At 39.2% G+C, this 15,220-nt stretch overlaps 1 protein-coding gene across 2 annotated transcripts; it reads left to right on the forward strand.

The window, feature by feature from the left end:
• Positions 1–6,513: 6,513 nt before the first annotated feature.
• Positions 6,514–9,759, forward strand: CCL20 (C-C motif chemokine ligand 20). 2 transcript variants are annotated; one of them, XM_006183266.3, is made up of 4 exons: positions 6,514–6,654; positions 7,749–7,863; positions 8,574–8,651; positions 9,281–9,759. In XM_006183266.3, the coding sequence occupies exons 1-4, from the start codon at positions 6,576–6,578 to the stop codon at positions 9,300–9,302; spliced, it is 294 nt and encodes a 97-aa protein (XP_006183328.1). In that variant the 5' UTR covers positions 6,514–6,575; the 3' UTR covers positions 9,303–9,759. The 2 variants fall into 2 exon arrangements, with proteins under 2 accessions (XP_006183328.1, XP_006183329.1); XM_006183267.3 differs by having other exon boundaries at positions 7,752–7,863.
• Positions 9,760–15,220: the final 5,461 nt, after the last annotated feature.

Genomic DNA, 15,220 nt, shown 5'->3' on the forward strand with positions numbered 1-15,220 from the left:
AGGAGAGAATAGTCTTTTCAGCAAAAGGTGCTGGGACAACTGGATATTTACATGCAGAAGAATAATGTTAATCATGTTAATGCTGTTACTTCACACCATACACAAAAATTAACTCAAAATGGATCATAGACCTAAATATAGGAGCTAAAACTATGAAACTCTTTGAAGAAAACATAGAAGTAAATCTTCATGACCTTGGGTTGGGCAATGATTTTTCAGATACAAGACCAAAAGCTCAAGAAACAAAATGAAAAACAAATTGGGCTATATCAAAACTATAAACTTTCCTGCTTCAAGTGAGACTATAAAAAGTGTGGAAAAACAAGCCATGGAAAGGTAGGAAATATTTGCAAGTCATATATTTGATAAGGGACTTATGTTTGTACCCAGAATATATGAAGAGCTCCTGCAACTCAATAATATAAAAATAAATAATCCAATTTAAAAATGGACAAAATATTGGAAAAGACTTTTTCCCAAAGATACATAAATGGTCAACAAGCACATGAAAAGGTGCTTAACATCATTAGTCATTAGGTAAATATAAATCAAAACCACAGTGACATACCACTTCACACCCACAAAGATGTGACATAATTAGAAAGATAAGTGTTGGCAATGATGTGGAGAAATTAAAATCCTTATACGTTACTGATGGAAATGAAAAATGTGCAGTCACTTTGAGAAACACATTGACAGACCCTCAAATGGTTAAGCATAGATTCACCGTATGACCCAGCAATTCCACTCTTAGGTATATACTCGAGAGAAGTAATATATCTCCACACAAAGACTTGTATGAACATCTATGGCAGCATTATTCACAATAGCCAAAGAGTGGAAATGATCCAAATGTCATCAACTGATGAATAGATACATAAAACTTGGTGAAATTATACATTGGAATATTATTTGGCAATAAAAGTAAAAGAAGTCCTGATAGATGCTACAACATGGTTGAATCTTGAAAACATTATACTAAGTGGAAAAAAAAGCCACCTATTATTTGATTCTATTTATATCAAATCTTCAAAACCAGCACACCTACAGATATACAGGAAATAGAATAGTGATGGTCTAGAGCTAGGCTGAGGGGTTAAGGGAAAGGAGGGGAAGGGACAGTGACTGCTACTGGGTATGAAGTTTCTTCCTTACGTTTTTAATCTAAAAATAGAAAGTGATGAGTTTTTATAACCTTGTGAATACACTAAAACACCCTGAATTGTGCACTTTAAAAGAGTGAATTTTATGCTATGTGAATTGTATCTCAATAAAGCCTATAATGACAACAAAAATTCTCCACCTATGTGTATCTAATACTGACCCCAGTTCACACACCCCTTTCTTTCTTTACTTCTACTGTTAACTGCTTTCAATCTGTGTTCATTTCTCCCTCTTCTCTGTTCCACATAAGCTCTCCTTTTCTCTTCCCTCTCTCATCTCTTAATCCCATCTCTCTTTTTATAACTATAAAAGAGAACTGATTTTTTGATAATTTTACATTGATTGAAATTGTATTTCCCTATCCTTAGTTTGATAGATGTGTCATTTCATATTTGTTATTTAAATTTTTTTAAATGTGACCTTCAATTGATTTTTTGTTCAGCCAATGAATATGCTAATAAGGTTAACATAAGAAAATTATTTCTAACCCAACTTATTAGAAGGCTATTATCAAATTTCTTATGTATAGCCCAGGGAACTGTATTCATTATCTTGTAGTAACCTATAATGAAAAAGAATCTGAAAACGAATATATGTATGTGTATGTATGACTGAAACCTTATGATATATACCAGAAATTGACACATTGTAAACTGACTATACTTTAATAAAAATTTTTTTTAAATTTAAACATTTTTAAAAAGGTTATTACCACACTGGAATTTAGTTTCTAGCCATTCTTTTCCACTATCTCAGGGTATTCCTAATGAGACCTGCATGTAGTAGAGTCCCAGTGTCTTGCTCTTTTTTTTTTTTCCAGAAAAAAATTTGACAAGTGTCTTCTGTGGAAGGGACTTAGTGGTATATACAGATGGCTAGAACATTATGACTACATTAAAGGAAATTTACAATAAGAAAACTAAAATACACAAATAACTTTAAAACAAAGCAATATGGTAAGTGCCATATTCATATTATATGAAATATTTTCATAGAAATTAACAAAATGTGACTATTTAAAAGTTAACTCCCCTTCCATTTCTGTGATGGATGAGAATAAGACAAGCCATGCTGACTTAACCAGAGTGACCATCAAAAACTTCTCTTTCTGAGAAGGATTCCATGAAGTCTTTTGGAAGATGGTAGAAGTTCCTTTTAAAACAGCGTTTACTGTATGACTGAAGAATCGTGCTGTGCACCAGAAATTGACACAACATTGTAAACTGACTATACTTCAATAAAAAAAATTATAGAAGAAAGGTACAGTGATCGCTTCGGCAGCACATATACTAAAATTGGAAGAAAGAAACAGTGTGATTTAATAAATTGATATATCAATAAAAATTTAAATATATGGAAAATAAATGCCAAAATGTAAGGGAAAAACAACATTTACTGAGCACCTACTAGATGCCAGATATTTTAATAGAGAATGTGATATTTGATTGTTGTGAGAGGTGGATGGGATTCAGGGTACAGAGAACCAGACAGCCTGAGCTTTCCAGCTTCTGCACCTCTGGGTCCTGATTGCAGCTGAGCTTTGAGGAACAAAACATGGTTCTTACTATGGTTTTTGAATAGTACCAAATCATAGAATTTCTAAGCTAGAGAAGCATGGAGACCGTCTAGTTCAATACCTTAATTTTAAAGATGAAGACACCAAAGCCAGCGAGGCATTCAGCTTCATCAGGGTTGAACCATGAGGACCAGATGAAGAAGTCAGATTCTCCTCTCTAGGTCAGAGATCATTTCTCATTTCCTCCTCAAGTGCTTATTATCTGATTATCAAATGGGTGGTATTATATACCATCAGCCTACGCTTTTGTTTTCTTTAGATAGTAACATGAGCTACAGTTTCCATACAGGCTTAATCATACACACCAAGTACCAAGGTATTACAGAGATCACTAAAAATAAAAATAATAAGTTCCAGCTTCAGTGGAGGATAGCAAAATGCGAATTCCCACAATGAATGCTTAAAACAAACCAGGCATCTTGTTTCTTGGACTCTGAGTTTGAATTCCCCTGAAAACAGAGCCTCAGGTGTCGGTAACGTATCTGAGAGCTAATCCCAGGAAACAAAGTAGTGGGGGGTGGGGGGTAGGGGAAGGAAAAACTTTCGAGGTCATTCTGTGGGCACTGGGGAATTGATTCCACTAGAACCTCCAGAGAACAAAGAGATGTCTTACAGAATCATTCCCCCTGAAGGATGGGGAACAGACTAATTGTCAGCAGGTTCACACCCTTCATTATCTGCGAAGTGTCCTCAGGGGCATTCAACCCCCTACAGTTTTAAGCTGTGCCTGGGGGTGAGGAGATTTGTCCAGGATTCTCTCTCAGCCTTGAGAAGGTCTTGTAGCAGAAAGACAAGTAGACCAAACTCTGGGTAAGCTGTTGTCAGCCTGATGTGATCTGGGTTCACTCCACTATCTGGGGCTGGGGCTGAAATCAAGGTGACCCAAAAGAATGTGACATGGGTTTCAGAGATACCTGCTGCACTGGCTTAAGAAAGCTCTTTGAGAAACGGCAATTTGGGGCAAACAATTATGAAGAAAATAACTATTATGTATGCTAAGGCCAGGTGATTCCTCCAAAACCTCAGCAGGGCAGCTCAGTTTTGTAAAAAGTACTTTCCAGAACACACTAAATATCCACAACTCTTGTTTCCTTGTGTCCTGTTGATCCTGAGACAAAAGCTCTAGCCCATATATTCACTATGTTGCAAGGATGTGTAATAATACTGAGAAATACTTATATATTGGATCTAGGAAATCCAAGGTCTAATGCTTCTGAGGTTCAAAAAGAGGCCCACAGATATCATCGTGACCACTAAAGAGATATTTGGGGGAGGAGTAACCAAAGGATATCACTCTGACCTGCAGAGTCAACCAGAGCCAATGTGCCAGGGGTCAGTGCAGGCATCACGAGAGGAAGTACCATGATGAAGAAGGCTTCCATCTTCGGCCACAGTCTCAGTATTAAACATGAGATATCTATCAATATGACACTTCATATAATTCTTACAGGGAGTAGGTCCGATACCAGTTCTCAGAAAAAAAAAAAAGATGCTACTCGATAACCACTAATAGGCTCATGCATAAATTCCTTCCTTTCAAGAACCGAAAGAGATATCAGAGATTGTTAAAGCATGGGTGTGGGATTTTCTCAAATGCTTCTCAGATGGTTTTTGTTTTTCACTCTGTTACTATTGTGTATTACATTTCCTGGGTTTAGTGCATGATCCTTTTTGTATGTTGCTGGATACAGTTTACTAGCATTTCACTTAGAATGTCTGTGTCTCTATTCATAAGGGATATTGGTCTGTAGTGTTCTCCTGGTGTCTCTATCTTATTTTGATATCAGTGTAATACTGTCCTCATAGAATGAGTTATAAATTGTTCCCTCCTCTTTTCTTAAAAAAAAAAAGCTTGTCAGGGATTGGTTTTTAATTTTTCTTTGAATGTTGGGTAGAATTAACCAACTTTTGGTTCTGTTGATTTCCTCCATTGTTTTGCTATAAGTTTCTCTCTGAGCAGGGTTTTTACTGCATCATTTAAGTTTTGATATGTTGTGTTTTCATTTTCATTCGTCTCAAAGTATTTTTTTCTTTCTTTATTGACTCCTTTGACATATTGGTTATTTAGGCCTGTACTGTTTAACATCCATATATTCATGAATTCCCCAAATTTCCTTTTGTCATTGAATTATAATTCCATTGTGCTTTGAAAATGTATTTTGTATGATTTAAATTTATTGAGACTTGTTCTATGGCAGAACATACGATTTATTTGGAAGAATGTTCCATGTGTACTTCAGAAGCATGCCTCTTCTATTGCTGTTGGTTAGAGAGTTCTATTGATGTCTGTTAGGTTTAGTTGGTTTATAGTGTTGTTCAAGGCTTCTGTTTTCTTGGACATCTTCTGTCTGGGTTTTCTATTCATTATTGAAAATATGGTACCAAAGTATCCAACTTTTATTGTTCAATTCTTTATTATTCCCTTCAATCTGTCAGTGTTTGCTTTATGTATTTTGAGATGCTGTTGTTAGGTATATATGTGGTCATATATCTTTCTGATGGATTGATCCTTTAGCATTATGGAACTCCCTCTTTATCCCCAGTAACTTTTGTTTTGTTTTAAAATCAATTTTGTTAGATCAGGCATAGCAACTCTAGTTCTCTTTTGTTTACTCTTAGCATCATAAATCTTTTTGGATCCTTTACTTACAGCCTATTTATGTTTAATGGACAGTTCTTTTTTATGATTTCAGTATCTTTAAACTATTTTTTAAATGGTCGTATAATACAATTCACTTTTTTATTTTGATGTACGTACGGCTCTGTGAATTTTAACACATGTGCAGTTATGTGTAACCATGCCTATAATAGGATAGAAAATAACTTCATCACCCCCCCAAACTCCCTTGTGTCATTTCAAACCCAGTCCTTAGCTTACAATGATATTCTTCCTGGTAGAGAGTTCTTATTACATTGTCAGAGTTTAGGGATTCATACTACATTATTACCACTACCATTATAATTTGACCTTTGTTTTGTTGATTAACCAGTGCTGATAGAGTTGTTTCCTCTTCTTTTTTTCTTTGGAGGCTTTGTATTGAGTTATGTAACCATATCAGCATGATGAGTTAAGGGCAAGTGGGGATCATTTTCCGGGCTGCAGTGTTGATTAGAGCCATGCTAATGTAGAAGGTTTAGAAAAAGTTGACTTGAAACCAAGATGAAGCTGAAGCTTGAGTCTTGTTTAAGAGCTAATATTTTCCACTAAAACTGGGGACACTACTAAGCATTGTTATATTACCTGCTACAAAGGGTAGCCTAGAAATTCAAGTCTTTTGGTGAAAGCTGAGTACCAATGATAAAATTGTACATGCGTGCCTGAGTATGCTTGGTGTTCACTTCATCCTCTCTCTCCCCCAGTTGGCTCTTGAAAGCAAACAGAGTGTAACAATAGGAGTTCTGTAATGTTCCTGTGTGAGGCTGACCTTTGTATTATTGTTCATCCTTATCCTCTCTTTTCAGAGACAAGAGATTAAGTGAAAACTGTGCAGAAATCTTTTCTGGGCACAGGAATGAACTGCTTTTCCTTCTTTGCAAAGTCAAAGGGTTTTACAGGATTTTCCCTTCTCAACCTCCACCCCCTACTCGATCCTGACCTTCACACCTTCCCAACATTAGGGAAAGGCAGGAAGTTTTCCCTGAGGTTTTTCTTTATGACGACATAATGGGGCAGGTTAATCAATGGGGAAAACCCCATGTGGGAACACGCCTTCTGTGTACATTCCCAATATTTGCTATAAGTAGGGCCATCCTAGACCTAGGCGGCTATCAAACCTAACAGCACTCCCAGAGCACTGGGTACCCAGCACTGAGCACACCATTCTTTGAGCTGAAAATGATGTGCAGTACCAAGAGTTTGCTCCTGGCTGCTTTGATGTCAGTGCTGCTACTCCACCTCTGCAGCAAGTCAGAAGGTAGGTGTCACCCTTTCTTCGAGCACAGGAGGAAGAACTGTTTTCATTTTCCTCTAAGCCTTGAGCTCCTCTGAGGGTCCCCAAGGGATGCAAGCCTGTTAGGAAATCTTCAAAAGGAGGTGATGGGGGTTTCATCTTACTGGAGAGTAGAAGAGGAAATGGTCCCTGCTGTCCATCAGGATTTTTTTTCTTTGGTTAATTCCAGCAGATTTAGGGGAGTGGATGGACTCTTAGAGACCTCTTAGAGACCCAAGCTCCAGAACAAGCCCGAAGTGCTATTTCTGGGAGTGAGGTAAATTGTGTACCATTATCACTGAATGGGGTCATTCTGAAATGCAGGAAACGCTCCCACTTCTCCAACTTTCTCACTTTGTCGAAGTTCAAAACTCATCCTTTGGGGATGGATTACGGCCCCTGACTTCTTCATTCTTGCAAGGCTTTGAGGACATCACTTGCCAGTGCATCCCTTACCTTACAGAAGGTTGTAATTTAACTTGGGGGAGTGTCCAAGAATCGTTTTACTACTGTAAGAATACCTCACTTTTAGCAACAGGTGAATTCCTGAAGATACATGTGTTGAACTTTTATGAACAAAATAAAAAATTCGTATTAACTAATATTATAATTTCAAAATGCTTTAATTGAAGCTCTTATTAGCAGCTCCTATAAATTATTTTCCTTTGTAACTTCTTGTCTTCCCCTTCCTCTCAATACCCAGTAACCAGATAGTAGATTAAAATTTGCCAATTTATTCATTTGAAAGGCTACTCATAAGGGTTTCTTCAAGAGGGAGGTATATATTCTTGAGTGATTACAGTGAACTGAAATAAAACACTGTCAGTTTGTGTTTCTTACTAAAGGTATTCCTTCTATGAGAAGTCATGTGCTTCTAAATAGTACTATTGAACCAACATTTCTCAGTACATAAACTATTTTTTTAAGAGAGCTGGAAACTATGTTAAATTGGGTCTCAGAGATATTGAAACTGTTCTAGGTAGTTTATTTACCATACAAATCAGATTCTAGGTTTTCCATAATATTTATCATGAAATAAGTTCACTTATGTGGACTCAGTACCTTTCATTTCTTTTTAGCAGCAAGTAGCTTTGACTGCTGCCTCCAATATACAGAACGAATCCTTCACCCCAGATTTATCGTGGGCTTCACACAGCAGCTGGCCAATGAGGCTTGTGACATCAACGCAATCATGTAAGTTATGAAGGGTTCTAAGCCGATTATGCTAGGAGTCCATGGGAATTTCAGGTAGAAAAAGCTTTGCCTTTTTGGAGTTTCATTCAGAAATTTCTGCTGTAGCAAAGACAGCTTTGTTTTAGTAGACACGTATACTTCAAAGCTCATTTTCAGTAGGACTGGAAGAAGGCAAAAGCTTAGTTTAGAGAATGAATATAGTTGCGGGCAAAATCACATTCAAAGATAAACTTATAAGCAACTAAAATGCTATCTCAGGAAAATACAAGAGACATAAACTTTGAAATGAGCATCTTCTACCAGAAAGTGGTTGGGGCTGTAAGTAAAAACTCAGAGCAATTATACTGTTGCATACAATATTCTTGATTTATAGAGGGTACTATACTTTGAATAAGAAAAGCTATTGATCAGATATATACATATTTCATGTAACCACCACGAACAAAATTAAATAACAGTTCTGGGACTTAACCTTTCTGCCACTGAGCAACCAAACTGCAGCGAAAGTCAGGGAGAATCACTTTCATTCCTTGCGTCAAGCGTTATCAGAAGTAACTTTTTTTTTTTTTGCATTTGTCTCATCTCTGAAACAAATGAACTGTATAAGGTATACAGCAAACAGTTGGGATATGAAATTTTCATTGCGTGTTCTGTGTGAAAAAAAAAATTAAAAGCTCTTTAAATACAAATCAATTTGTCTGATTTTTCAGCTTTCACACAAGGAAAAGATTAGCCGTGTGTGCGGATCCAAAGAAGAACTGGGTGAAACAAGCTGTTCGTATCCTCAGGTATGGAACGTCCCCAGTCTGTTAACCTCTCTCCAAACATTCGGGGCAAGAGCAGTGTTCAGAGTGGTGGATCATAGGCTCACGGGGATGCTTTTAGACTAAGCACAGTAGAATTTTAAAAGGGAAATTTGAATTGGACTATGAATACAAAAATTCATTTTTTTCCACTTGTAGATCATTTTAACTTTTTTAATTTAGTGATTTTTCACGTGCTGTATCAGATTCTTCTATGCACTTGATAGGCACTAGCTGCTTGATTTTTGTTGCAAAGATGCTTCCTATTTGTATAATTTACAGACTACATGACATATGGTTGTTAAAAGCCGGGAAGGGACCAGCGGCTCTCATTTACATCAATGATACTAGAGTAACATTTAGAGTCCCCTCACACGAGGGTGTCAGACACTGAACGAAGACACAAGGCAACTGGGCGTAAACTGCTTCTCTCATTACTTAGCTGGGTTACGCTGGGCAAGGCCTATCCTCGCTGAACCCGATTTCCTCACCTGGACTCTGAGTTGCTTGGCATCCTGAGATGCGGTTAGGGCGTGTGAGGCCATCTGCAGGTACCAAAGGTGTTCCTGCCTGCCAGGTCTTTGCTTATTTTTTCTGTCTTTTTCTCTTGATAGTCAAAGAGTCAAGAAGATGTAAAAACAGATGCTCCCTGGAACGGAATTGGACACAGCCCAAGAGCAAAAAGAACCCAGCCGGAGCTGGTTCCACCTGCACGTCGCTGAGGGTTCAGAGCTTATCTAGTTTGCACGTCTTTGGACTTGTCCAATTAGTGAAGTTGATTCATATTGCATCATAGTTTGCTTTGTTAAGCATCACCTTACACTCTATTTTATGTTATGTTATTTATGTATGTGGGTTTTTTGTGTTTTGCTATTTAATACTGGTTTTCCATAAGCTGTTCGGTTTAGTATGAGTTAGAAAGTTAAGTGTGAAGGAATAAGATACGGACAGGCAGAAGGCTATTTAAAAAAAAAAAGCATCTAACATTCTTCTGTTTATATAGTTTTGTTTCCTACACTGTTGTAATTTCCTTGTAAAAAAGAAAAAAATGATAAGAAAAATAAATATTGAAAATAAAAGAAAGCACCAAAAATTGATTGAGTTAAATAGTATTTATTAAGAGGCATATTACAAATATTTAAAGGTTTAGTAAATACTACAATTTTCTAAAAATTATATTCCCCATTTACTTCTGCTTGGTTGTTCCTTTTATCTTTATCCCTTATGGCCCTGGACTTCATTCTGTATGAATTATAATAGGAAGGTTTTTTGACTTTTTTAAAAAAATTCAAGTCATTCAAACCAAAAATTAGAAAGATCCTGTATCTGAGACATAGTTCAATATGTATTAATATAAAACTTTTTAAAATAAAAAAAATTTATGGCCAAATATTTTGTGACTACAGGGACACAGCAACCATTTAGAAAATACATTGAGAAATCACTCAGTCCATCGTCCTGTCACCAGCCGTGGTCCTGGGAGTGGGCATCTCCGCACGGGAACATTGCTCTTCTTTGCACGTCCTTCTGAGTCATCTTTAAGACATTTCCATAGAGGAAATGATTATTCAGAGGGTTTTTAGAAACTGATTGCCTCACTAATTGGATGGGAGACAATGTGTGAAACCTAGCAAGAACCCAGAAATACGATAAGAAGACCATGGAGCGCCTTGGCACAGCACTCCAGTCTGCTGCAGATTCCAAAGGCCACGGAGGATTAGCGGGGGCAGGTACGCCGATGACAGGAGTCAAAATCCAGGCACACACGTCCATAAAGTGGGCGATGGTGGGTCATTTGGTGTAGAGCCAAAGCCTGTGATTCAGCAGGTCCTGAAGGCATCTCTGTGCTCACGAATAACAACACTGAGTCATCGGGGAAAGTATGCTCAACATCCTGTTGGTTTATTCATCAAACATGGGTTTAGTGTCTATTACGAGTCAGGCACTGAGCCAAGTGAAGCTGGAGATACCAAGAGATTAAGTTAGGATTTGGTCCTCACTCCCAGATAATTAAGGCTGAGCAGTGTGGGGAGAGGGAGGGGACACCAAGAATATCAGCTATTACAACACGGGGTGGTAAGCACTCGGACGAAGGAAGTCATAGGAGGCTAAATACAGGACATTAGCAGTAAGGGTTTCCAGAAGAAAAAAATATTCCCTTGAACCACATTAAATGGCCAATATTCAGTGTTCTCAAGCTGTGAAGATGGCAATTGTATATGGTTTAGCCCTCATTTAAGCTGAGATCTGAAGGGCCAGTAGGAGCCATACAACTGGAAAAGGGGCAGCAGCAGGTGTTTGGAAATAGCTGGAGGCATATTCTAGTCGTCACAGTGTCTGAAGGTGGGTACCACAGGCATTCGGTGGGCAGGAGACAGGGATGCTAAACCTAGTGGAATGCTCAGGACAGTCCCACACAGTGAAGAACTGTCCCACGCAAATGTCAATCATGCCACCAACTGAGCAACACCAGATGAAGCGGAAAGTAAGCAAGGAGTGGGTGTGGGGTGGAGTAGCTGCAGATGAAGCGAAACTGTTACCTCAACTAAGCACAATGGTTTGAACTTGAATGTGGAAATTCTGGGGAACTACTGAAAAAGTCAAAGCAAGAGGAGAGGGAGGTGGGATGGAAGATGGATACAGAGGTACCAGAGAGAGCTGTAACAAATAAGGTGAGACATGGAGGGACTCTGGCAAAATTAAAGGGGGTTTAGAGGAGGTTGGTTTGGAATTCCTGAGAATCACCCTAGACCCATCCCATCACCACCAGGCACCCTCTCTTGGGGCAGCACAGCCAGAGAGGGCCATTGTCAGGGGACAGAGGTACATTTGACAGACTAATGCTGGGAGACCTCACCGGATGATTCTTGAGGAGCCAGGAAAGTAGCACATTTTGTTAGTGCTCTGAGAGTGTTTGAATCTTTTGGGACTAGAAGTGCTAATAAATATTAGCCAAGTTTCTGGAGACTGAATTTACCAGGCCAAAATGCCAATTTATTCATCGCAATGAAAACGTTCCACTGTCAAGTGCTTGGGTGTAAACCCGTGGGCAGATCAGCGCATCCCGCCAGGAGTCCAAGTTGGAATCACAAGGCCGGATTGTTAAGCCTGGGATCAGAATGCAGCGCAGAGTCTCAGCTGCACGATTTGAAAATCTAGTTTATTGGTCTCACTGCATTAACCATGTTCTCAGATTAGGGAGGTTGCTCCCAATTCACAGGTTTTCTTTTCCTTACTTTTTTTTGTTTGTTTGTTTTGAAAACCGTACTTTCTATTTAATTTTAAAATGAGGTATCATTAAAATAGAGTAAAAGGCACAAATCTAAGGGTGCAGCTTGATGAATTTGCACATACCTGGGTGACACCTCTGGGCTGTATTAAATATTTTCAGCGCCCGGAAGGCTCCCTCATGTCCCCTTACATCTGTGCAGGCCCAGGATAACAGCTGTTCTGACCTACTTCCTAGCAGATGAGTTTGACGGTTCTTGATTTCATGTAAGCACAACTGTACAGAATGTACTTTTCACTAGCATCTTCTTTTTTTTTTTTTTTAACTTATTTTAATTATATATGTAATCCGTGAACTAATTCTCATCCTTAAATTCAAGTGACAGGGAGGAAACAAAGGCCTCCTTTAAACTTCCCTAAAGCTCCTGGTGAAACTCTGTGGGATGGCCTTTACTCTTTCTTAGTCATAGTAACCCTTTCGCTTTGTACCGTCTTCCCAAGGACATTAATTTCCACCACTGATTTATAGTCAGACTCTAGTCCTTTCTCTCTGGGATTCATCTCTGATCACTCGAGCATTTTTGAGTTTTTCAAGGCGTACATTTTCCAAAAGTCTTTTGTGTAAAGCTACTAATGCCTGGCAGTGGTCGTTGCCCTTGCATGTGGATTTGACTTGTACTTACCAGCGTGTTTCCAAGCTCTTTAGTGCCTCCCCAGCACTTCTCATTGGTGGGATGGGACAATGTCTTTTGCGTCTGGCAAAACTGACTCTTTCATTCATGGTATTATGTAGCGTCGTTGGTGATTTTAGGAGTAGGGAGGTGAAGAAGAAACGGTGACAGATAGTTTGGCAGTAAAAGTAAGAGGAAATAAAAGCTAGAAGAAGAAATTTTTTTTTAAGGTGGAAAAATATTGAAAGAGAGGGACAGACAGAGAAAAAAGAGAGATTGAGAAGAGATTGAAGATATTAAAGAGCTGAAGCTTCAGAGAGGGGAATAAATGGTGGTTCATTTTCCCTCCAGAGGTGGGAGAACTGCTTCCCAGAACACAAGTCAATTGAGGTACCTCTTCCTTTGGAACAAGGGATGCTGGGGGAAGAGTGGGAGTAAACGGAGACAAATTTATGATATGGGGTGAGAGGTGGAAGTTGATGGAGTTGGCATCTGATGAGCTTGCTTTTCCTGGTGAAAGACTTGTGTTCTCGAGAGTGATGAGTGAAGAGGCAAGGCTGGGGCTTTGAGAGGAAAGGGGAAGCTTTGTAAGAGCCAATGACAGACACAGGGATACACCGAAGGATCGCTCCACGGTGTTGGGGCTTCACTGAGGTCAGAGACAATCAACGTGCTGAGCCTGCATGTGCCAGGCAGCCCACTGCAGCTTGGCTGTAAGAGCAGAGAACCAGCAAGACTGGTTCAGGCTTAGCCTCTGCCTCTGGACCAGTGCAAGGACAAAAGGGCAAGAGAGTCAATGATGAGGGTAGAGAGAGAGAGGTTGCCGGGCTGAAGCATGGGGTCTGGACCAGAGATGAGGAGATGAAGCTGGAAGGCATCTGAGAGACTAGAAGAAGATGGAGAGACCCTCAGGCAGAAGGACTTAGTGTGGCAGTGAGGAGGCTGGAGGGGCTGGGGCAGCCCGAGAAGCAAGGTTCATGGGTATGACTGTGGCTATGAGGCTCAAGTGGGATGGGGAAGGCTACCATGTTGGATGGGCCGTCCACATGGATTTTTTTCTTTTTAAGCAGGGATTTTCAAATCACAGGAACAATTTCATTATTAAAAATTAACACTAATTCCCTAATGTTGCCAAATATTCAATCAATAGTTAAACTTCTCTGTTTGTTTCAAAACAAAGTTGTTTTTATTTTTTGCAGTTGATTTGTTTGAGTGGAAGTGGTAAATAAGGTCTACAGATCGCATTTGTGTAAGTTGCTTCTCTTTTATTTTTGGTTATGTTTCTTATCACCACTGCTACCCTCTCTGTCTTTTCCTTTGTGATTTATGTTTTGGAGAAAGCAGGACTTTTGTTTCTGAGTTTCCCGCCTTCTGGGTTTCACTGGTTGCATTCCTGTAGTATTACTCAGCATATTCCCTGACTCCTAGTCGGAAATAGAAGCTGGGCTGGGGATGGGACAAGACCATTTTGTAAGTGGCACCATGCCACACATGTGGTTATAAAGTTGCCTAAACTGATGTCAGCAGCAGGAGTGAGAGAGGAACGGTGAGTCTGTGCCAAATTCTTCAAGGCATGTGAAGAACTGATCAAGACCTTTGAGTGTCAGCCAGGAGGAGGGGAAGTAAGATGGTCTAATGACACACATGTACTTCAAAGGAGGGGTTGGGGGGAAGAGTGTGCTGAAGTGAAGAAGGACCATCATGGAAGCACAAGAAGGGTGGTCTCCACCTGCTCCTGGCCCAGAAATCACCTTGAGAAGACTATGAGGGAAGTGATGTTCTTGCCATAGACTCAAGTTTCAACTGCAGAAAGGAGATAGGGGAGCGAAAGATGGAAGGACGGGAGAGAACTGTCAAGGAAGGCCAGAGTGGGACATCATGGAGATGAGTTGGATGCACACAACAGTATTTGGATAAAAGCATGAGAAGTATGAGAAAGGACAGATGGATGCAACGGTTTGGGTTTGAGTAGTGATCATGTCATTAATAATACCTAGACTGGTAGGCAGCAAGTGATGTGCTAGTATCACATCATAATGTATTATCTCATTTAAATATGAGGTAGGTACCATTTCTATGCCTACTTTGAGGATAGGGAAACTGAGGGTCAAAGAAGTTAAGGAATTTACCCAAGGTCACATAGTCTTTAGAGATATGATGGAGTTAGTTTGTCTCAAGTTTCCGACCAGTTGCCTGTATAAAGTGTTTCTGTGTCAGTAAAGAGAACACCTGTAGTGTCTGATGTTCCTTGATGTCGATTCTTGTGTTGATTCTTTGCCATCTTTGTAATCACCTGTATTCTCTGCTATTTTAGACAACATCAGTGTGTTAGAACATAAACCATTTAAGACTTTTTTTGGTATCAGGAAGACTTAAGAAGTTTGCTTCTTTAAGAAGTAAGCTCCAGTTGTGATGCGGTTACTTCTTCCCCAGCAATGCCAGGCACATATCACAGTTTTTTCTTCCTTGTTAAATCATGATTTATTGAATAAAAGGTATGTTTTCCGCCCCTCCATTCAGTCAATTGCTATTTATCAAGCACCTTCTATGGGTCAGACATTGTTCTGGTCACTGGGGACAAGCAGGACAAAGTTCTTGCTTTCATGTGATTTATAGAAGGAGAGGCAGAAAACAATCATAAAACCAAATAAATGT

This window comes from Camelus ferus, chromosome 5 (assembly GCF_009834535.1).
Source record: "Camelus ferus isolate YT-003-E chromosome 5, BCGSAC_Cfer_1.0, whole genome shotgun sequence".
Taxonomy (NCBI): domain Eukaryota; kingdom Metazoa; phylum Chordata; class Mammalia; order Artiodactyla; family Camelidae; genus Camelus; species Camelus ferus.

What these genes read in the sequence shown, in the direction of transcription:
- CCL20 (XM_006183266.3), top strand. Translation starts at nt 6,576, where the DNA reads ATGATGTGCAGTACCAAGAGTTTGCTCCTGGCTGCTTTGATGTCAGTG. An exon ending in CCTCTGCAGCAAGTCAGAAG is followed by an intron (nt 6,655 to 7,748) that starts GTAGGTGTCACC and finishes ATTTCTTTTTAG; the next exon opens with CAGCAAGTAGCTTTGACTGC. An exon ending in TGTGACATCAACGCAATCAT is followed by an intron (nt 7,864 to 8,573) that starts GTAAGTTATGAA and finishes CTGATTTTTCAG; the next exon opens with CTTTCACACAAGGAAAAGAT.